This window comes from Castanea sativa, chromosome 5 (genome assembly GCF_040712315.1).
Source record: "Castanea sativa cultivar Marrone di Chiusa Pesio chromosome 5, ASM4071231v1".
NCBI classification, from domain to species: domain Eukaryota; kingdom Viridiplantae; phylum Streptophyta; class Magnoliopsida; order Fagales; family Fagaceae; genus Castanea; species Castanea sativa.
In genome coordinates, this window is record NC_134017.1 from 54,520,520 (window position 1) to 54,545,784 (window position 25,265).

Below are 25,265 nucleotides of genomic sequence, written 5' to 3' on the forward strand. Positions count from 1 at the left end.
TATATATATATTATATTCTATTCAACTTATTTAAACTTAAAATTCAAATTCAAACTTTTTTCGTTAAATACCTCTATTGAAATGAACCATAGTTAGACAAAATAATCATGTTTCCACCAGGAAAATCAATTATTTTTTCCCCTTTTTTTATATTCTATGATGCACAAAATATTTTAAAGCAGAATTGTTAAATCATTTCAGGCACAAATTATAGAATATCCAGCGAAAGCATTTGTCCACACATATATGAACTGGCACAAGCACACCCACTCATTACCACAACAACAACGAAGATATATCATATATGCATCAAAGTTCCGTGGCAATTATTGTCCACCATAGCTTACAGGGCCGCTGTCTATGTTTGACTTCACCAAAATGCACAAAGATTATTGACTAGATATCTCAAAAGAACTAACATTGGAACTCAAACAAAAACACATATTGCGATTAACTTGTATATATACGTTACACAATAAATGTGAAATTGAACTGGAATCTTGTATTTGTAACCGATGCATACAAAATTCAAATCTCTAACTACAAAATTATACAAAAGTAAAAATAAAGATCTACTGAGCCCACAGCCAGTGAAATTCCTCCATTGGAGGCACCTCCAACATCAAACTATCCAAGTCTTTAAATGAAATACCCTTCGATAACATCGGAACTGCACTACTACTTCCACAACCACCATTTCTGAAGTGGCCTGACCTCTCAATGCCACCATTCACAGCAACGGGTCTCTTTCTCTTTCCAGCAGCATAAGAACTTTTTTCTATCCATTCAACACACGAATCCTTACCAGTAAGGCTCTGAACTACAGATTTGAAGCTGGTGGTGTCTGTTTCCACGTACTGGGTATTGATAAGAACAACTTTCACTGCATCATGACTTGTGTATGCCATTGAAAAAAATACTAGTAGCTAGCTTTGGAGCTTTTTCTTTGCTTTGCTAATGGGGGTTTTGATGTGCTTTTTTTTTTTGTGTGTTTGTTTGAAAAAGTTGTGTAGTGACTGTGTATGTGTGTGTGGATTTTATATAGAAACTGGGGCTGTGAATATCTAAGGAGAAAAAGGGAACAAAGGTGGCGTTTTGACAGTTAAGACTAAAGAGGGGATGAATCAATTGACCGTTAAAATAGCAGTCTAGAAGGACCAAAATCCAAAAGTCTCGGTCAAATTAGCACGCAGATGATTTAAGATTCTGCGAATTCGCAAAGTCATCATCACCCCACCTTTCCACTCACGTGCCAAAAAAAATATATATTGAAAGGTGGCAATATTACTTGCCAATCAAGCACTTCTAGAACATATAGTAAAGTAGCATATAAACAATAAAAGATAAGTTTTTTTTTAAGATAATATATATTTGAACTTATCGTGTCTAATCTATGATCGATTCTTCTTAATTATTAGATTATGATATTAATTATTTTTTGGTGTAAGAAAAATTAAAATCTCAGATCATTTATTTGGAGACATTAGTCTTTTATCAACTACTTTAATCGAAACCCACAAAAATTGTATTTATATAAATACAATATGATTTAAATTTATGACACTCACTTTATAATGATTGTTCTTTATTAATAAGTTAAAATATTGATTAGTTTTTTGAATAGACAAAATTTGAACCCAAGTACTTCATTTGACCACAATTTTTTTTTTTTACCAATTTAGCTAATTGAATGAAAAGCAATAAATTTAATATAAAAAAAAAAGTTTTGGTTAAAATAATGAAACGAGTTTCTTATTTCACCCTATGAGTGTCGCTTGCCTCAACTCAATGAAAGTGGTCTGCGCACATGTGCATGTGCTATAAGGCTCATTGTTTAGGTCTCTCTCCCTCCCACTAATTTAAGTAGAGTGCTCCTTAAGTTCAACTCATATCCAAATTCCTTGTAAATAAATCTATCTAAAGTTCAATTCCTTTATTATTATATTTGAGATAATTTTATGATTATGCATGTTTAAGTCAATACATAAGGAGTCAATTTATCATTTCCTACCTAATGATCGCAATTCGCACATGCAAAAACTTTAAGCTTAATATTATGAGATAAGATAAGAGAGACGTGGGATCTTGGTCATTTCGTTGCTTTTCTTTTTCAAACACCCGAAATTTCTTTAAGCTTTCAGTTCTTGTCTGTCTTTGCAGCTCATCAGTTACCTGGCCATAATTTGGCGAAGTACCGTACTCCACAAGCTTAATCCAATTATTTCTATGGGATTATATTAGAATATTCCAGTTTTATGTGTCAAACCAATCTAGTCAATAAGTTTAATTTGTTTTATTAGCATTTGGTAAAATATGGCATACAGCTAGCACGTGAAATCACACGTATGAATGGTCTCAATTTTATTACCCTCTTTCGATAGCGAAATTTTCGGGTGCAACAGTCTTATGCAATCTATTTGAAATTCACATGTTAGTTTCACATAAGGTGCATTAAGACAAGCGCAAGAAATACCTTCTCTCTCTGGTATGGGATGTGAGCCAATTAGAAGATGTCTGCATCTTTAGGTTATCTTACCATGGAATTATCTTACTTATAACCGTTTTATGTCTTAATTTATAAATTATAAATCAATTTATTTTGTTAGGTAAAGTTTTTTAAAGACTCTTGCTTATAGGTACAATTTATCAAATTAAATCTAACTTAATTTTTTATCTCATCAAAATAGATTAGTGCACCGAACACAACCATAGTGTCCAAGAAGGTACATGCGTTGCACCCATGTTCCATCCTCATCACATTTGAGTGGGTGACATATAGAGCACAAGATACGTCCTCATGGCGGCTCAAATGTTTGGTCAATAACTCTGGGAAAAAAAATAATTAAAATCTGTTAGGCTCAATAATGAATCTGTGACTTTTTTTTCTTCTGAAAATCAATGGGGCGAGACTTATATAGAGGAACACACCGTTGTTAATGAATTCTAAATAAGGACTCAGGGATATAATATTGTTCAATTTGATGCCCCATAAATTGATTTGGTGGCAAGGTATGGAAGGCCAAATTGTGTCTTGATGACTTAAATTAAACCTGCTGAAAATAGAAAGGACATAAGCCGAACTCATTGGGAAGAAACCGAGTCAATTATGTCTTGTTATTTACGTTAAAATATACCTACAAAAAGAACACATTACACATAAGCCAAGCCCTTCGAGAAATCCTCTGCCCCTAGGTGGATAAAAGATTTGATTTTACTCTATTTGCTGCCAATACATATACACTTTAGAGCCTGAATTAAGTTGGCTGTGAATAGATTCGAGAAAAAGTTTTTGCGAACAAAATGCTGAAAAAGAAAATTAAGGTTAAATTGCATGTTAATTAAAAAAAGAAAAAGAAACATGGGTTTCAATTTGAGGATCAAATATAATCAAACATGTAACCTTTTTTTCAAAATCCTCTACCTCTCCTAATTGTTAGTCATGTGAGTCACACGTGCATTACATTTGCTAATTTAGCTGTCTTGTTTTCTTATATTTAGATTTTTTTACATGTAGAGACTCCATGTCTTTTAAGTTTCAAGGGATTCCATTTACCATGTTAGTATTTTTCATCTATTAGTTGACTACAAGGATCTTCTAGAAAGAATTTTAAAAGTACCAAGACTTAAATGAAACATTTCAAAGTATAAGAGCATCCACATCAGTCCCTCTAAAATCTTCTAAAATAGAAATAACTACCAATTTTACACATTTTGAGCAAAAAAACACCCACATCAATGGGTGTAAAAATATGCAAAATTATGTAAATCCATCCCCGAGCTACAGTAATTGTGTATATTAACACGGTTACTATAGCTTGTTTATCCTTTTTTTATTAATTTCTACTCGCTTCTTTTTTCTCTCTTATCCGTGCTCAACAAACCCAGTTAACTGCTCATCTTCTTCTTTTTCCTCAGATGCACACAAACACACCCACACACAAACACACAGACATATCATCACAGAGATACACTTGCTCAAAAAAAAAAAAACAGAAATACACAAACACAGATAGTGGATCGGAGCTCGTGGCTGGTAGATCGTGGATCGGACCTTGTGGATCGGAGCTCGGAGCTTGGAGCTCGTGGATCATGGATCGGAGCTCGGAGCTCATGGATCGTGGATCGGAGCTCGGAGCTCATGGATCGTGGATCGGAGCTCAGAGCTCGTGGATTGTGGATTGGAACTCGAAGCTCGGATCGGAGCTGGTGGTTCGGAGTGGATTGAAGTTCGGAGCTAGTGGAGCTCGGGGATCGGAGCTGGTGGATCATGGATTGGAGCTGGTGGATTAGAGCGGATCGGAGCTCGAAGCTGGTGAATCGTGGATCGGAGCGAATCAGAGCTCGGAGCTGGTGAATCGTGGATCAGAGCTCGGATCGGAGCGGATCGGAGCTAGGGAGAGTTAATGGAGAGAGAGAGAGAGAGAGTTGATCTGAAATGGGTAGAGAGAGAGAGAGAGAGAGAGAGAGAGAGCAGTAGAGAAACAAATCAGATATGGGAAAGAAGAAAGAGAGCGCGCGTATATATCTCGGTGGTTAGGAGAAATAATAAAAAATTGTGAGAAAATTGATTATTTAATTAAAAGATGGGTAGAATAGATGAACTGATGTGGGTGTTTTGTAAAAGTGAATGTGTAAAATATAAAAAGTAGGTTTTTAGTGTAAAAATAGATGTGTAAAATAGAGGAACTGATGTGGTTGCTCTAAAAAGCTAAGTTTCAGGTAAGGATTAAAGGTTGAGAAACAAAATGTGCAATTTAACCAAGCATAAAAAAGCTCTACTTTTTCTTTTCACTTTTTTGTGTGTCCCCTTGATAGCAGCTACTTGGCCGCCTACAAAACCTCCCCACTTGTTTTACCTAAGGCTACTTGGGACCTAATTGGATCAAATCAATCCAAAGGAATTTGGGTGATTTCAACAAGTGTGTTAGGAGATTTGTAGGACAGTAGGGGGTTTAATTTCTTGGGTTGTGGCCTTTGTGGGTTGGATGTTAGGTGGATGACACCCTCACCCAGCTAACCCGACCCACCTGATACCCATACCTTTTTCTTTTTCATCTATCTATCTATCTATCTATCTATCTATCTATCTCTCTCTCTCTCTCTATAGTGCTACAAAGTCAAAAAATAAATAAATAAATAAAAATAACCTTCAATCCTCTATCCAATGCCATTGAGCCCAAAGAACTATAGTCCTCCGCTAAGCATTTCCAAGCCTAGAAGGAGATATAAGACCTCTAGTCCTCCTCAACTCCTTGCCTTCTTCATCAACAACAATACAATGAGAACTTAATAATAATAATAATAGGGTTGTGTTAACGGGCACCGCAAGGTGCCTGTTAACAACTTTTTTAAAAAAAAATTTGACAACTTTTTTGTCTTTTTTACAGCTCTATTTCATTTTTCAGCTTTATAAGTATCGCTTGTTTTTTTTTTTCTTTTCTAACTTTTTTTTTCTTGTATTCTTTACACCAGTTTATCTTTTTTTGCACCTAAATAAGCACCAATCGGTGCTTGTTAGCATTTCCTATAATAATAGGAGAATAAAGCCAATTGCAATGATGACAGATGTAAGTTGGAAATCATGTCATGTGTTAATTTGATATATTTGCTCCACTTGTGATTTGGCAAATTATGCCATATGGTGAGTGTCGTCTCACCTTCATATCTTGATATGTCATTCATTGGTAGGTAACAACTACTAACTTCTTATCTTATACGCATCAATGAATGTCACTTGACCATTGCATAGAATACTTGAATAAACTTGTCAAGTGCATAGACTGCTTGAAGATTCTTGTCCAGCCAAGTCCAAGATATAAGAAACTATTCCTTATCTTATGGGATAGTTATTGGCCGGAAATAACAACCACTTTTAGTTTTACTCATAAAAGAAGAGCTCCTTATAAACACAATTCTCCACTGACAAAATTGTTGACATTGAGATAACTCTCTTATTGTATTTTCTTTGTAGTTTTCCCCTTATTTCGTAGGTCTTTGCAAGCTGTTCATGCCAATAAGTTTTTTCCTTGTTACTTCGTTAATGTTATTTATATCAAGTTTGACTTCGTTTGGTTCAAGTTCTTAGTTGTTTATTTAGGCATCAATATGTTCTTTTTGCATTGAAACTTGGCATAACGTTAACTTAACTTCCTATACTTGATGGCATTGAATCTCACATAGAAATTAGTTTTGGAACTTGATAACTTAGAACCTTAGCTATAAGTTAGTAATATTATTTTAGAGAGAAATTTTTCAATGCATATTATCTGAATCCATGGATTCAGAATCAGAAGTGGTCATCTACTACATCTCCAGGCCAAATGGAAAAAAAAAAAATGTTATGTTAATAATAATCTTTTATTATTTTTTAAATGTAGCCCGAATCAAGTTTGGATCAGGCTTGTATAGTGCACTAAAACATGAGGCCATGATTCTTAGCAATGTCCCGCAAAGCTGTGTACTTCATGGGCTGGTCTCATAAGCATGTGGGAATCTCATTCACTTTCTTTACATGAAAATAAAGAAGCCCATTCAAATGTAGTCCATTGTGCCACACTGCCACCAACTTATTTTGGACTTTGAACCATAAATCCAACTGTTATTGCAGCCCTTCTCAAATTTAAAATTTTCAAATTTAAGCGCTATACAATGCCCTCTTCTCTCCCCAGCCCACCAAACGCTCAGCCACATCCCCCACCACCACCGCCACCACCATCTCCTCCTCCCTTCTCCGCCATTAAAAGGCCAAATCCCATGCCGTAGCTCTCGACCCCAAAAACATTCTCCTCCACCAAGACTTCAACAGCTACAATGACGTCGTTATCAACCCCCCTTCCATTTGGTGATCAACCAGGAATGAACCAACTGCACCCGATGTTGCTTAGGGAATGGCCCACTTAAAAGATTTGGAGTCACCTGAAAGCTTTTGGATACATCAACGGAACAAACACGGCAGGTGTACTTATTCCAACGTCTTCACATATTTCAACACTACGTTGGCACTGAAGAGAAAACTGGATGTCAAATTCCAAAATTGGGGGGGAATTAGAGAGGGTCTGTTGGGTAGATATATAGACCATTCTTCTTCTTCATGGGAATGAGGCCATTGCTAATAAATACACAGGATCTTCGCCCTTACACCAGTTATCAAGGAAATGGAGTTTACCTCATAAGAATTCATAATTTTTATATTAGAAATTGTTATTAACAAGATTTTGGTGTGCAAACTGCATGCAAACAGTCAAACCAATTAATGACTCCAGCAATAAGCTCACCCAACTGGTGCAGTGACTTGCTCTATAATCATTGTTGAATTTTGAATACTGGAAAACCAACACGGTTTCAAATCGTAGAAAGAACTTCCTTAGATAAAATTGCAATACTACTCTATTAGAGATATCATTATAGATTTTAAACTCTTTAATTAAATCTAAATAAATGACTACCCTAAATCTTTTTTCAAGAACTTATATAATATTAAGCATAACCTTTGAAGAGAATATCACTAATAAGGAAACTACAATATTTTACAAGAAAGAAATGCAAACTATAATTTTATTTTGACTCACTCACTTGAATACTATTAACAATACCTTAATTGCAACAAATTTTTTTTTGTTTTTTGTAATAAACTCAAAACTGTTGCAATAAATACCTAACGAAAAAATTTTCAATTGTGCACTATTGCAATAAAGTTTGTAGCAATAACTTACCGCGACAAAAATTTCGTTGCAATAGCATTTTGTTGCAATAAATGATTTTTAATACTTTTTAAATTAGGTTATTGAAACAAAATAAATCGTTGCAATAATTTATTGCAACAAAACTATATATATATATATATATATATATATGTATATAAAAAAAATATATTAGTACATAATATGTTGAAGCATGTCTTTAGTCATCAATGTTGTCCTTATTTGGTTATCAGTTGTGTTAGGGAGATATGTCTACAGTTTACGGGGATGACTGTGATCAGTTTCTTCTTGCCAACTCCTCTAATGGAATTTGATATCCCCACAGATGTATCTTACATGGCACCGATGGTTCTTGAATATGTGAATGTAACAACAAGCATCTTAGGTTCATGGTTTGTCACTAGGTTTAAGCTACGATGGGCATTGATGGTGATTTCATCGTTCGTGATGTTCTGTGGACTCTTTCCCATTTCTATTTTGCTACTACAGGGGCATTATGCTGTATTGTATCCTACACATACTGCAGCATACATATTTTTTGGATTCCTCCTTCTTTACTTAGTTGGATATGGAGTAACTTCATCAAAATGGACTAAAGTTGATTTCCCAAGGAGAGCTAGTTCAGCTGCTGACCCTATGATGATTACTATAAATTTGTTGAGTATGTTCTTGATTAGCTATGCATTACTGTCAACGATTTGCACCATGAAAGGAGTTTTATTTGTCTTCTTTACTATAGTGGTTGTTTGCATACTGGTCTTCATATATCTTCTAGTTCCAGAGAGTTCAAATGTTCTAGAAGAAGATATGAATGAAAAAGTTTGGAGTAAACATTGCAATAAACTCAAAACTGTTGCAATAAACACCTAATGAAAAAAAATTTGTTGTGCATTGTTGCAATAAAGTCTGTAGCAATAGATTATCACTACAAAAAATTTGTTGCAATAGCATTTTGTTGCAATAAATGATTTTTAATAAAATTTAAATTAGGTTATTGAAATAAAATAACTTGTTGCAATAATTTATTGCAACATAAATTTTTTTGCAATAGAACTATTACAACAAAATACACACACACACACACAATATATTAGTACTTTTAAGTTCTTATTGCAACCACGAATCTCAAGGTTGTGTTTGATTTTGCCATCACAACAATATACAAGAAGAAAAACTAATACTAGTAGACATACGGGAACAATGAAAACACTCAAAACATAAAGTGCAACAATCAAAATTTTGTTCATTTTTCACACACTTGTAATCTTTCTTTCCAACTTTTTTTAAACTTAAAACATTCTCCCCATTAGAGAACAATAGCCTTATGCTCTACTATTTATTTAATGTTATTAAGAGTTAGGTTAGAGTTTAGGTTAAAGTTATTGATAATGTTTTAATGCATCATTCTAAATATAGATAGGATTAAGTTGATTCTATCTAGCTGTTGTTCATTAAGGAGGAAGAATATAGTTTGGAAGGCAGATGCATGGAATTGGGGAATTTAGATATGCCTCTTAAATCTTAATTAACGCATGGCAAGTTTTGCCTTTCTTATTTTATTTTATTGAACAATGTTTATTACACATACATTTACACATTCGAAAAAGCAACTGAAATCATGACTTGAAGTCATGATTTTCAAGTTTGCAAATGTGTGTGTAACAATCTGTGTAACAATTTTTCTCTCTTCTATTTACTTTTTGTGTGTGTTATATTTTTTTTTCTTTTTTTTTCTTTTTTTTTATGAACAAAAAGGATAGAGAGCGAATAACGTGGCAATCCTACCTAGGCATGACCACAGTTGCACCTTACCTGCTGGGTTTGGGGTCCTATTGGGATGCAAGGAGACCACGGTGAGCCATAGCTTCCCAACCCCATGAGAGACACTAATGAACTTTGAGTTGCTGAGAGAGGCAACTCAAGTGAGTCCATATATAGACTCGAACCTTGGACCACACACTTAGTGTATCTTGTGCATCACCCAAGACCACTAGATCACACCCCTCGGTGGTACTTTTTTGTATTTATATTGATTGCTAAAGAATACAAATATATAATTCATATATTAAGTTAAGAGAAGTCCAATTAAATCATTTATTCTTAAATATGTTGTAAAAAAATGATAAAGGAAAAATAATTAAGAATAATTATTAATGCAGACATGAGAACATGTCAAAGAAATGAAAAGACTTAGATATAATTTTTTAGGTGTTGTGGTTTTCCAATTAAATTCGAACATGTGGTTGCATTGACCAATTAAGCAAATGGTTAAGAATTAGAATCAAATAGTCATAGGGATGTTCCAAAAAGAACACAACCTTTGTTTCTAGCTGAATTCACAATATGCCTGCTTGATGCCAGTCCTTCTATCCTTTACGGAAATAATCTTGATCGTATATTTTTCATCTTTAAGTTGTTTTTATGCCACTAAGAGTTTTCTACATCCAAGTGTGATATATAAGAGCAATCCAAGAAACTTAAAAAAAAAAAATAACAACAAAGCTTTTCTGCCTTTTAGAACCCCTATTGCCCAAGCTAACTATACACCCCAAGTATCAGGTCTTCTAGGAATGGAACAAAGTCTATTAGTTAGAATACCTGGTAAGTTTGAATTGCTAAACTTTTGGTGGAGTAAGTCTAATAGCATATCCTACCAAAGATAAGTACCATTCCCATCTTCATAATGATATTTGAGAAATTGTCCACCTCAATTGGGGCCTAAAAAAGTGTAAAACTTCCATATGGTCTGTCCCAAGTAAGAGTTCAAATCCCCTTAAAAGTAATTTTTCACTAATGCTCCCCTGCAAGCACAATCATGATATTAAATGAATAACATTTCTCTAAAAAAATGAACCATCCAGTTTTAGATGTCTTGAAACATGAGGGAAACACTGCTGAGAGAGATGTCATTTAGGATAAAGGTATAGTAAATTAACTAGCATTTGGAAGACCTGAGAAACAAAAACTTAGCAATAAATTTACTACTGTATCAAAATATTGTGTATATTTAATTAACATTTTTAAAATTTTTTTGAGAAGCTTTAAAATCAAGATCCAAGGTAATTGTTTCTTTATGAGATTATAGAAAATAACAATGCTAATATTCTTCTTAAACACCAAAGGCTAGATTTGGCTTTGGAGGAGAAGTAGACTGTAAAAATACCCACACCTTCGCAATCTAGGCTTCCTTCTTAGTTACTGGTGGCAAAGAATCCACCAAATGGCCTTGGAATTTGTAACAAAGAATGCAATTAATTTGTTCACTTATGCAAAATCTTCTTGTCTTTCATTGAAACTTTATAAAGAGATCACTAGGAGATTCTAAAGAGAGCTAACATGATAGCCAAATGAACACTTGGATCATCACGGATTGCCTTTGAACTAAAATTTGATTTTACGCTATTAATCTACAGGAATTAAATGTGTTAGGACATATGTGATTGGATGTTAGGAAAATATGTCAACATTTTATGCATTGGCTAATCCTTTGACAAAACGCACTTTACTTATAACTGGGTAGATCTAGGATGTGTTTAATGCTTCAAGAAACAAGGTTTCAAGTTCAAGTCTTAAAATCATGCAAGTCTGTCCAAGAAACAAGTAAAGAAGTGTTGTTCATTAAAGCTCGACAGCTAACTCGATAGCTAGCATCTATCGAGGTTTAAAAGAGCTATTTCAGCCCGAGGCTCAATAGCTACTCGACAGCTTGCGTATCTGTTGAGGTTTATGAAATTCAGATTTTCAATTCTAATTTTCATCCAACCCGTGATTAGGTGTTTGGGCTTTCTTTTCTCACAACCCTAAACATATATAAGGATTATTTTAAGGGCTGTATCAGGTTGCACAGCTAAGAGCACAATTGCACAAGAGCATAATTCCACAAGTGTGACCGGAAACCTAGTTTGCCCTAATTCTTGAGAAGCTGCTGTGTTTGTACACCGTAGGGTTTTGTGACCAAACAACTTCGTGATCTTCATGTGTTGAAGAACAGAAGAACTTTGTAGCTAACATCCTTCTCAAGTTGGTGATCAAGTCGCGTACTGGGATCCGCGCATCTATTGGTTAGTCATATACTGGGAACCGTACATTGAAAATGAGAGATTGCCATTACAAAATAAGTCCAATTGGGTATTAAGGTAAGGGTTCAACTTTAGGTTGGTATAAGGTATTAAGATTCCTTTACTTGTAACCGCTTATTTTGATAATAGTGAATTCTCGGGAGTAGTGACCTTAAAATCATCCGGTAGAGTTTTTGCCGTGTAGGTTTTTCCCATTCGTAAATAAATCACCGTGTCATTTAATTTCCACTGCATATTTCATTATTTGGTGATTTGTTCGTGCTGCCACACTTTTTGTATGTAATTAAACCTAATTAATTCACTTGGTTAATTAATTGGTTAATTTATCACAAGGGGTCAATACATTTTTGGCCTATCAAGTGGTATCAGAGCGGGCACACTCTAATTAGGGTTTAATCTTTGATGTGAGATCTATTGACCCCTGTTTGTCACGGATAGAGAATAGTCACTCATTGTACCACCTTTATTTGATGGAACTAACTATGCATATTAGAATGTAAGCATGAGAGCTTTCTTGCAGTCCTTAGATGAGAAGGTGTGGCAAACTGTGGAGATAGGCTGGACTAAGCTAAAAGAAGCGCCGGGCGATTGGGATGATGCAAAGATCAAGGCGGCTAACTTCAACAACAGAGCATTGAGTGCCTTATTTAGTGCGGTCATAAATGAGAAGTTTAAGAAAATCTCCTCCACTGAAACCGCAAAGGAGGCATGGACCATTCTCCAGAAAACCTATGAAGGAACCAAGACTGTCAAGGATTTGAAACTTCAGAGGCTCACTACTAGCTTCGAAGAAATCAAGATGAAGGAGGATGAGTCATTTGATGAGTTCTATGTTAGGCTCAAGGACATAGTGAACTCAGCATTCAATCTTGGAAAAACCATTCCTGAACCCAAGATTGTGAGAAAAGTGCTCAGATCTCTGCCCAAGATCCATGCTATGATCACTACGATTGAGGAGTCAAAGGACATTGATAAAATTACTTTGATAGAACTTGTTGGAAATCTGCAGACCTATGAATTGGGTTTGTCTAGGCTCAGGAAGTCAAGCAAGAGTAAGAGCATGGCACTAAAGGCCAAAAGCAGTGACACTGATGAGTGTTCCGATAATGAAGATTCTAAAATGAAGTCCTACATCACTAGGCAGTTCAAGAATTTCATGAAGAATGCAAATGCAAAGGGCTTCGACAAGGACAGTAGGCAATCAAGTTCTTCACAGTCTAAGAGCCAAGACAAAAGGAAGAAAGATGTTAGGGATGACGGTCAGTACACTGTTCCTTCAAGGCCTAAGTGTTTCGGTTGTCAATGATTCGATCATATAAAACAAGAGTGCCACACTTATCTTAAGTCTATTGGGAAAAACAAGGCACTTGTTGCTACCTTGAGTGATACCGAACCTGAGAACGATTCCAAAAATGAGGATGTCGGAATCCTGAATGCCTTTACCACCACTGTCAATCCTACTGAAGGGATTGTAGAAAATGTGGATGAAGAAGAGGACTTGGTGGAGTCAAAATTTGAAAAGATGGATGAACAAGATGACATCCACACCCCTTACATAACCCATTGGTGAACGCAGCAACGAGTATCTTGTCATCAGTTTCGTTAATTGAGAGGGCCTCCTTGTTAAAACGGGTTATGTAAGATCTTAGCGTCTCATCTTCCCATTGTTTGATACTCATCAGGCATGCAGTGAACTTCTTATACCTGTGCCCCCCAATAAAGTGCGAGGCAAACTGTGCGCTCAGCTCCTTAAAGGTACTAATGGAGTTGGGCGCCAGCCTGCTAAATCATACCCTTGCAGGACCCTTCAGCGTAGTTGGAAAAGTTCAGCACATGATCTCGTCTACCACACCTTATAGGTGCATGAGGATTTAGAATAACTCCAGGTGGTCCAAAGGGTCCTTCGATCCATCGTAGGTCTCAAGCTGCGACATACGAATCTTCGGTAGAAGGGGGAATGAAGTGACAAGTGCAGTAAAGGGTGAGTCTGTCCGATGGACCAGCTTGTCAAGATCGCTTGATACCCGTCCTCTGAGGGCATTCATAATGAAGTCCATCCGTTCCTTCATCATCTGCATTTTAGCAACCATGTATGGTGGAGTTGTATCTGCTATGGATGGTCGGCTAGTGTCTTGCTGCTCTTGTCTGCTTAGGGCGTTGCTGCCTTCGGGTCCTTCTCGATCCCTTCTCTTAGCGTTGGTACCTTCCTGCTCGTCCTCATGATTGTTAGGTTTTACGTTCCTTTGGTGTAGTTGTTCCTCCAGGTTGTGGTTTTGCTTGGTGAGGCGTTCCACGGCTGCGGCCAGAATCTGTACTTATCTTTCAAGAGCGGTAATGCGTGGTTCGTCTCCTTGGTTGTTGGTGGTAGCCATTGAGCGAGTTAGTACCATACAACTCTTTGTTAGGGAAGTGGTAGTACAACTCCTACTACAATGAAGTTGTTACTACACGTTTCCCACAGACGGAGCCAACTGATGATGCTAAAATCGTCAATAAGATGAATGGTCCTCAAGAAGAAGAGGACCTTATAGAGAGTATCAGTGTGGTACCGACCAAATACCCTCCGAAGGTTAAGTTAGAGAATTTTTATAACTCTAGAGTGCCAGAACTAAGGCAAATTATGCATACCTTGATTTGTGAAGGTTTTGGGGTTTTTATAGTAGCGTAGAGCTGACGTTGGTTTCTTGATGGAAATGGTATTTCCTTGTAGGGAAGATCATTAATGCTTGTATTTTGAGGGATCATTTCCTTGTAGGGCTCCTTCTAATCGTGGTTGGACGTAGAATGTAAGGTACTTTTATGTTAGAATTCTTGGAGCCTACTCAGGTCACGTGGATGCCACATGGTTTTGCCTCCCGTCTCTATCAGGTCCGTCCACCTTGAAGGATCCGTCTACATAAAAGGGTCTGTCCACCTTAGGGAGTCCCCATCATTTTGCCTTCCGTTCAAGACGAGACTCTGTCTACTAGGTTTTTTATTGTCAAGCTATCCAAACCGTCTCTTTCGGTATCACCGTTGCTTTATAATTAACTTAGTGAATTGGATCCGTCTGCTATGGGATTTATGCCTATTACTAAAGGTAAAAAGGAGCTGGCAGTTTCTCTATTTCAAGTTGGTCTCTTTTAGGCCATTATGCTTTGTTTTGTTTTTCAGTATTCTTTATTGCTCCATATTATTATTGAATTTGGAATTTTTCCTACCCAAGTGTATAACTTAGAGCATTCACAGTAAAGCATCTTAAAATTTTAGCTTTTAGCAACTCAAAACACTACTTTATCTATTTTAACAACCCACTTTATAATACACCCTACAACAAAGATTTTATATTCACATTCAACACATTAAAATAATATAAACAACACAATAAAATAATATATATAACACAATAACCAACAATCACAACCATCAATACATTAAAATACTTTTTTTTTAACACTCTACATTAAAATTTTTTTTTTTTTTTTGTTTTAAGTTTTGAGTTACAATGGGCTGCTATCTATTGCAACTCACTGTAGCTCAAAGTTAAATTTTTTTAACTTTAGCTGCTTTGTTGCAGCCAAAGTTTTGGAGAATTGGTTGCTAAATTGACTTTTTTGTCAATTTAGAAACCTCACTGAGGATGCTCTTATAGTATTCTGGTTATATTGTGTTACGTGCTTAGTTTTTATTTAATTATTTAATATTTTATTTTTGTTATTAGGAGTTGGATAATCAGATAATAAATAGATAAATTGTTAGCTTAGTATTTGAATAAATCTTATCTACTTGTTGTAGATAAAAATTATGTTTCTTTTGAATTTAAATGTTAGTTTTACCTTGTAAAGCCATCTATTTATATGGCTTGATGCTGATTAATAAAGGAAGCGGAAAAATATAGTATTATTGAGTGAATATTCATCTGGGAGGTCTAGACTCCCTCGAAGATCAATTGGTTCATAACAATTGGTATCAAAGCAAGGCAAGAAGGAACAATGGTTGGAACAATTGTTGGAATGCATGGAAAAACTGAAAGAGATACAATCTCTAGTATCAAAAAAATGCAAGTGATATGCAAGTCTTAGATATGAACAAGAGACGCCAACTAAAGAGCAAACTCCAAGATAAGAAGGCATGAAGGAACAATGGTTGGAACAATTGTTGGAATGCATGGAAAAACTGAAAGAGATACCATCTCTAGCAGTTGAAAGTATAAAAATAAAAAACAAAAAAAAATGCAAGTGATATGCAAGTTCTTGGGAAAGATCCTTTAGGTCTTATGCAACAATCATTTCCAGATTAAACACAAGGGCTGATTTCTCCACAAGGGTTGATTTCAAGGGAGGAGAAATGTTACTTGCTTAGTTTTTATCTGATTATTTAAGATTTTATTTAATTTTAAGATTTTATTTTTGTTATTAGGAGTTGGGTAATTAGAAATGAATAGGATAAATAGTTAGTTTAGTATTTGAATAAATCTTATCTACTTGTAGATAAAGATAAGGTTTCTTTTGAATTTAAATGTTAGCTTTATCTTGTAAAGTCGTCTATTTATATGGCTTGATATTAATTAATAAAGGAAGCGGAAAAATTGATTAATAAAGGAAGCGGAAAAATATTATTATTGAGTGAATATCACTTAGGAGTTCTAGACTTCCTTAAAGTTGTAGGGGTGAATTGGGTTTGTAACATGTTGTAAGTCTTGTGCTACAGACTCTTGTTTTGGTGCTCTTTAATGATGCTGAGAGGATAAGGAACTAAGGAGGACTTCGTAGTCCCTTGCGTGTGGAAAAGTTCGAGTCCTACAAAAGGTTGGTAGTCAAGCATTGCAGGATGCGTGTTTAAGAGAAACCTACTTGTGAAATTTTAAGTGTCGGATTATTTATTTATTGGTTAACTATTTCTGCTTTCCATAAATGTATGCGCCACAAATGCCTAAGGGTAGGGACGTAGAGGATGATGATTCATTTGTTTTCAATGATGTATTTACTGCTCGTCTTTATCTATCAAGTCATTATTTCTGATATATTTGGGCTTCTTTTCATAGAACCGACCTGCTGAGCTGATTACGAAATTTCTCGATGAAAAGCTTCGTGCTGAGAAAAAGGGTACTTCTGAGGAAGAATTGGAGGGTACTCTTGATAAAGTTTTAGTTTTATTCAGGTTAGTTTGACTATTGGATTAAGTAACAGCTCTATTGTCTGGTAATGCTTGTTCTTGCTACTATTTACGTCTCATGTTTTTCATCAAAATGACAGTAAGAAACATGTCATATTCTTGCTTATTAATGAAGGGCAAGGATGTGTTTGAAGCATTTTATGAGAAGGATCTTGCGAAAAGGCTGCTTTTGGGAAAGAGCGCTTCCATTGATACGGAGAAATCAATGATCTCTAAGGTTAAGCATTGATTTTTGGGACTTACATATATTTGCTGCATGTTCTTCATCTATTCATTATGCTAACAAGTTTTTGTTGCTAATGCAGCTAAAGACAGTGTGGCAGCCAATTTACAAACAAACTTGAAGGAATGTTCGAAGTACACACATTTGTTAATCTATAAATTTCGGGTTTGAAAATTGTCAATTATCACTATTGCTATTAAAGATGATTTCAAATTGTGGTCTCTTTTTTTGGGGGTGGAGAAACCTTTATGGAAAGGCCCCCTTCCAATTCAAATCCTTCAATTTTACTCCAGATGTAAGACACATTTAATCCATTGGTCCTAAAAAGAACACATGAACCACACAAAAGCAAATATATACCACATTTCTCACATTGGCTAAAAATGGAAGGGAATTGGAGGGTTTGAATGGGAGGGGATCCTATCCCAACATTTAATATCATCTAGATGATGTGGCCTCGATGATGTGTTGATGTCATGAATGGGATGGCAGCTTTTGTCCTATTTTCTAAATCTGAAGTTTACACTAGGGTCTTACTTGGTTTGATGGAAGAACCCGTTCATTCCAGGTTTAAGCTATGCAGTCTACATATTAAATTATGGATTAGTACCTAGGTCTAGGCCTAACTTTTGGTGGATTTATTACGGGAGCATGTGTTAGCTTGCAATTCTCTTGAGCGATGTAAGAATCATTTAGACATACAAAATTCATGTTTTACCATTAATCCACATTTAAGATTCTCATGTGACCAAGTGTTTGCATCCTGAGTACTGGATCAACTTTTTAATGCAGCACTGTGCTGACAAATTATTGCCTACTGTATTGTGTATAATTTGTACTTCATAAAAAAAAGTATTGTGTGAAATTTGTATAAGTGAAGTTCAGCAAGAGGGAGATGAAGTGTTGGGTTGACTTTCTACAGTAAGAAGTTCATCATATGAGCTTCTGTAGTCAATTTGTTAGCCTCTATATTATCCATATCACTTCGTTAGCATGATTTTGCAGCGCGCATTTTGAGCTTTTATCTTTGAAAAAGCTTAGTAAATGATTTTTCTATTCCCCGTTAAGAAACATTCACCATCTGAGCTTTTATAATGAGTTTGTATGGGTTAGTTAATGATAGTTTCTGCGTTGATTTTGTGAAACATTTTCAGGAAGTTGAATTATCCAAAGAAATAAATGAATCCTTCAAACAATTATCCCAGGCCAGGACAAAACTCCCATCCGGGATTGAGTTGGGTATACTTGTTTTAACAACAGGGTAGGTCTTACTTTGTTCATTATTTTCAAACACAGTCAGATTTTTCTTCACTGAATATTCCCAAGTAGCTTCATTGGTTTTGGATGACTAACTGCAGGTACTGGCCAACATATCCGCCCATGGATGTTAGACTTCCTCATGAATTGAATGTCTACCACATTGGGGGAAACCCCCATATAGCTCTTTCAATTGTAGGTTGTTTCATTGTGCTTCTGAGCAGCTGTCTCAATCTATTCTTTTGCTTGGTGCAATAGTACATTTTCAAGGAGCTCTGCTTAAGCAAGTACAGTGGGAGGCGCTTAATGTGGCAAAATTTGTTAGGTCATTGTGTGTTAAAAGCTGAATTTTCTAAAGGTAACAATGAGCTGGCAGTTTCTCTGTTTCACGTTGGTCTCTTTTTGGCCATTATGCTTTGTTTTGTTTTTCAGTACTCTTTATTATTATTATTATTATTATTATTATTATTATTATTATTATTATTGATTTTGTCGACCCAAGTGGACAACTTATAGCTTTCAAGATATTAACGACTCCACTGATGGACTATTGAGTTTTGGTTTCCACTCACATGATGGAACTTGAAGTTAACATTGCATTGATGGGAGCAGGTAAATGCAATACAGATGAAGGAAACAGTGAAGAAGAATATAAGCACCACAAATGACAAAACGAGTTTTTCAGGACCGTCAATATCAGGTACCTATGTTTGTGATACTATTCTAGGAAAAATTTGCTAAATAGCATAATTTTAGGAAAAATTGGCTAATAGCACCTGACCAAACTTATTTACTTATGTAACGCTTTTTTGGAACTCGAGCTTATCAAATTTGGGTTCCAAAGGAAATGCTACATAACCAAATAAGTTTGGCCGGTAATTTTTTCCTAATTTTATCCTAAAATTATGCTATGTGGCAAAAAAAGGCCTACTATTCTATATAGATATATGCACATACAAAATATTATTCTAGATTCCCAATTGAAACTTAACTTTTCTTATATAATTTGTTTTCTTGTTAAACCATAGGTTGATGCTGCAATTGTACGAATATTGAAGACTAGAAAAGTGCTCAGTCACACACTTCGGATAACTGAACTCTTCCAACAGGTAACTGTTTTCTGCTTTATTTATCTTTTTCTTTTAATATTGAGATCTCTACAAAGTAGGGCCCAGGCAAAATCAAATATCATGGCAGGCATGGCTAATTGGCTTCCATGTAAGAAGAGAAAATGGTTAATTTTACGAATCATTGAATTTATGGAAGCCCCTTCTGAACTCGGATTCATTAAACACAATGTGATTGATGACCCTGATAGGCATAAAATGGACAGCCAAACTATTTTAAATTTAAAATGAATTCGATTGTATTAGTGATGTGGGGATTTGTTTTTTTTTCCTTCTCCTGTGAACAGCTCAAATTTCCGATAAAGCCAGCTGATTTGAAGAAACGGATTGAAAGCCTTATTGACAGGGAGTATCTAGAGCGTGACAAGAACAACCCGTAGATATACTATTAATTGGCATAATCAATCTTTTTTTAATCTATTTGTAAAACCACCTTTTTGACTTCTACGCCAACTAAAATTTTATTATCAACATTTTAAGAACAACAAATTAATAAATTAAATTTTTATTATTTGTTATGATATATTTCCACAAATTAAGGGATAACATTTCACAACTATTTAATTTAAATAAAACTAAAATTTTATCATTAAAATTTTCTAAACTTAAATTGTACCAAACTAACATTTTTTTTTCCTCAAGTTGCGTCTTATTAAATTAATTAATATTTTATTAGAATATTAAGCTACAAAATTCTTGACTAAGGGATAAGATCTAATTTAGATAAAACTTTGTTATCTAAGTTTTAGAAATTTAATTTAGTGTGTATATATATATATATATATATATAGACACACACTACTATTACTTAATTAAACAAGATTACAACTATAAAAGGAAGAAATTTACAAGCATAGAGTCTTCTGCAAGGCCTAAGAACTACTTGGTCTCTTAGGGACTTCTAGATCTCCTAAGAATCTAAGTACATATGAACTTAGAAATGACTTTTGGTATGTTGTAAGTTGTAAGTGGTTGATTTCTTGTAGATAAGCCACTATTTATACTTGAGATCTTGACAGTTATGCTTAATTTTACTTTCCACGTGTTGCTTCTTGGTCAATTCTCTTGGCCAATTAACTCTTTGCTAACTGAGCTTGGTAAGCTCTCGTAACCGCTCTGAAAAAACTATCATCGTGTTGTTTTATGGCTACAGACATCCACTTTGTAGATTTTTATAACCAATCCAAGTAACTATCCATATCTCTTGAGATAACTACCTTAGAATTAGGGTTGTAAATGAATTAAGTCATTCATAAATAACTCGGACTTGACTTAATAAAAAACTTGTTCATATTTGTGTGTTTATAAACAAGTCAAGCTTGACCCTAATTTGAATAAACAAGCCAAGTCCAAGCAAAAAAAAAAATCATGAACAAGTTCATGTATAATAAGGCTTGATATAAAAATAAACTAAGCTTAGGTTAGTTTATGTGCTTACTAATAAGCTTGATATGAACTTGAAAAATAAACTCATATTTACCAAGTCTTTAATTATTTGGAAGTTGAGACCACATGTCTAAAACCAAATGAACTTGATAATGTGCTTAATATGAGTTTGATGTTGTACTTGTATTGGATTTCGAGCTCAAAAAATTGATATTGAGCCCAAGTTTGGCTTGATTAATAAATCAAGTCAAGCCATGCTCAAGCTTTCAAACTATCTAACAAGCTCAAGCCCAAAAAATTTGTGTAGACTTGCTTCGAGCTCTGCCAAGCTTGAAATTTTTACATTTATTGCCAAGCCAAGCTTAAACATTCAATACTTGATAAAACTTGACTCGTTTTCAACCCTAATTAAAATCACTAGATTAATGCCAGTTTTCATCTTGTCTTTAACCCATAATACAATTTAACATGACCAGACGAACATGTCATTGCTTTCTTTCCACGTGATCGTAACCTGTTTTATTTTCAATCCCAACAAACATATTAACACACTTTGGTGGCGTTTGGATCCAGCGTTCACGTCTGCATTTCAGTGCTTTGAGCATTTTTAGCTTCTTTTTTTTTTTCAGCCGCAGTTGTTGACCAATTTAGCAGTGAACAGTGCATCTGTGCACTGTTCATAGGTCCCACAAACTCCACTTTTCAGACACTTTTCATTAAAAATGGGTCTCACGTCACTATTCATCCAAAGGCATCAATGCAATGCCTCCTCACACTTCACAGTTTTTTTTTTTTTTACTTCAACCTCAAAATTTCTAATAAAAGGAAATAGTCCCTCTCATGAACACTCACCCCCCAACATTTCACTCTCACTTCATAAGAGAAATTATGGCACAATATGTTTGATACTTCAATATTTCTTTTTTCTTTTTTTTTATTCTATCTAGAAGAATATCTAATTCAAGAAACTAACGCGATTTTTTTTTGAGAAACTACAATTGCAACTTTAAAATCCCTTTTCTTAGTAACTTTACACTGGCCTCTTATTGTGGCACATTGGCATAGGAGAATTCACTAGATAATATTAAAGATTTAACCCATGGCAAATATATATATGAACCATTCTTATCAAATTTCCCATTTGAATCAAACAGGTGAGAAGTGTTTAGACTTCTAATTTGGGAAAGAGTTCATTATCCTTGATGAAGGGTCTGACCACACAATAATGAATGTAAGTGAACAGTCTCATTTTATACTTAATAAAAAGTTACATTCTTACATTTTACAGTATTACATTGAATAATTAATAACCAATATTATTGTTATTATTATTATTTTTCTTTACTATCAACGGAAAATATCATTGAATTAATAAATTAAAAAACCTTTCATCTAATATCTGAAACTTGAATATTTCAAAAACTAATATCCAAATTTATTTTGGTAAAGCAGTCTTTTATTGATAAGATAACAGCATTACAAAAAGAGGCCATTAAAGACCCAATCAAAAAATATCAGAGATGTAGAGAGCCTATTGACTACACAAGATAACACTAAAAACAAAGAAGAAGAAAAAAAGTATTTCTACTCCAAAAGAGAAGAAAAACACAATAAATGTACCAAGAACATCTTAAAGAAACAAGAAAAAGATCGGCCATCTTTTCTTGAGAGAGTCATGATAAAAGAATTCATCCCCCACTTAATTATGGCAAAGATTCCAATCAAGAACTTAGTTGTGAAATTTGGCTTTGAATCCCAAACGACCTCAAACATCCTTCTTAATACTTGTTAGGATTTACTCCTCTGACCAAACTATCTCAATTCATGAACTATAGCATCTCTTGTAATTAAATATAGTTTACAGTAGACCACAAAGCAATCTCAAGCAAATGGAGGTTCTCAGCCTCTCAGGCATATCCCTTTTTTGATTAGTATATTGCTAGTTACTCTTGGTCTCTCAAGAATCAAGATAGCCCTATAATAGTATCCCCAATTCTTTTGATTAAAGAACACTCAAAGAGTAAGTGATTTATACTTTCAATGCATCTCATACACAAACCACACAAACTATCATCAATATATCCTCTTTGAATTTAACAAACCTTCTTAAACATAAGCATATACATATACATAACATAAAATATATTTTAAACAAGTGAAACAAATTAATAATTTTTAGATTAATTCCACATGTGCATTTTTTTAATATGCTACGTATATTTTCATTTTTACCAAATTGTACCATAGACAAATAAGTTTAGGTTAAACACTTGAAAAGCATGTGTAAAACTATGTAAAGTAATGAGAGTGTAAAATATATTGCTAAAAAAGTTTAAATTTGCAAAAGGTGACTTCTTTAATAGAATATTCTATTTTTAGAAAACATTTGATTCAAATTTTATTTTTTCTTAACTATGGAGAACTCTATCCAACTAATGACAAATTCAATTTCCTTATTCTTTAAAAAAATATATATATATCTTATTCTAAAATATGCAACAAGCATGCCAACATTACTACAGTACAAAAATTCCTTGTATGGTAGTAATGTTGCATATCAACCATCTCGATTTTAAAAATTTTAAGTTTTACAAAATTTATTAATCAGGTTTTATTCATTTGTATTAATAACATCGTAACACCATTTGAAAATGCTAGTACCATTCTAGTCGCATATATTGTTTAAGAACCCTAATTTCTTGCTGTAAATTACTCAGCAAGCATTTCTAATACGGACTTCGTTGTTCTTCAATTTTACATAACAGCTATAAAAAAAAAATAAAAAAAAGAATGATTATTTATTTCTCTTTTGGGCCTATTTGAAATAGATTGAATCATAAGAAATTTAAATGGTTTTAAATTATATTATTGAGGCAATTGTACAATAGGTTTTGCATATGTCTCCCATTTTCAAGTGAAAATATTCTTTAAAACTTGACGTATTTTTTTGTACCTTATTTTGTACCTAACATTTTTTTATAAATATTATGCACAAATAAGAATTAGAATAAGAAAATATATAAAAAGAACTTTTAAATCAATAAGTATAAAGAGCTTTTATACAAGCCTTCATTTGCTTGTGTGCCAATTCCTCAATTGTATTCCTATAAAATATTTAATATAGAATTGTGGGGAGTAAAAATATCTTAATAGGGATATGGGCCATTGGGCCTTGCTAAGGAAGGCCGACCTACTCTTGAGTTTAGGGCTTGTTGATAGTTTAGGTCGGCCCATACGCCGAGGATCCGAGGACCTAGCCGAGGATGTTTTTCCCCTCGGACTGACATCAGAGAATCTGAGACTTCATGGTAAAGGTTAGGGAATGACACGGTCAAGACCAATGGTTAAGGGGGGTGAACCCCAGAATGTCCCAGAAGCACCGGTGTTGAAGAAATGTCAAAAATAAAGGCTGCTACCTCCACATTAAAGACCCTGCACCTACCACCCTGGCCGCATTAATGGGGAGGTGACACTTGAACAGTGGAAGGGAAACTTCTAGTTACTGTTCAAAGGCACTAAGAAAAGAAATATCTAGGTTAAGGGAGGGATTGGGGCAACACGTGTATAAAGTACTAAAAAGAAGGGTATTTAAAGGGGGATCTGGAACAGAAATAGGGACGGAACGTTTTGTAACCTAAAAAGACAAGAGACTAAGGGTGAGATATAATATAAGAACAGCTCTCGGCTTACGTCCGAGGAGGCCCAGTTACAATATTCCTTGTTGTTTTCAATTACTTGCAATCCTTAGTTTGTCATTTAATCCTCATATACTTCCAACCTGGGTTTCAAGCCCACACTCTACAAATTCTTATTGTTTAAGGCTCATTGGGCCTGAGCCCATAACTGTTCTTGGGTCCAGGTGCAATTGTGCACTTACAAGAATAATCTATCATTTTTCAATACAAATTTAAAAACGGACCATATTTATTATAAGTGTGAAGTGAACATAAAATTCATTATCTTTTTATATGTCTAAAATTTATGTTTAGATTTGTCAAGTACCATGTAACTCAATTGACACCTTCTAGCGTTTTCCACAGAAATGACCATGGTTCAAATCCTCCCACCCCTATGGTTGTAACAATTATTTTAAAAAACTATGTTTACATTTAAGTATAAGTTTATGTTTAGAAAAATAAAAAGGTTGGGTTATGTAATGTAAGATAGATCTTTTTAAACCAATGTCTTATATTCTTATAATATATATATATGTGACTAAAATAATTAATATCATATCTTCAATTTGATAATCAAATCCAAGAAATCTCTTTCTAGAAAATTCCTTTCTCCGCATTCTCTAAAATGGCGATGATTAAAAGAGTACACTTAATTATTTCTT

At 34.4% G+C, this 25,265-nt stretch overlaps 1 protein-coding gene and 1 long non-coding RNA gene across 2 annotated transcripts; one reads left to right on the forward strand and one right to left on the reverse strand.

The window, feature by feature from the left end:
• Positions 1–572: 572 nt before the first annotated feature.
• LOC142635423 (VQ motif-containing protein 1-like) lies at positions 573–908 on the reverse strand. Its single transcript, XM_075809578.1, has one exon. It carries the CDS (start codon positions 906–908, stop codon positions 573–575), a length of 336 nt encoding a protein of 111 aa, XP_075665693.1.
• Positions 909–16,433: 15,525 nt separating this feature from the next.
• Positions 16,434–20,109, forward strand: LOC142637103 (uncharacterized). Its single transcript, XR_012844538.1, has 7 exons — positions 16,434–16,566; positions 16,803–16,918; positions 17,014–17,150; positions 17,239–17,290; positions 18,311–19,113; positions 19,442–19,522; positions 19,828–20,109. It is a non-coding gene; the product is annotated as an uncharacterized LOC142637103 (long non-coding RNA).
• Positions 20,110–25,265: the final 5,156 nt, after the last annotated feature.

Bases quoted from the DNA above. Each gene is read 5' to 3' on its own strand.
- LOC142635423 (XM_075809578.1), bottom strand. From the start codon at position 908: ATGGCATACACAAGTCATGATGCAGTGAAAGTTGTTCTTATCAATACC.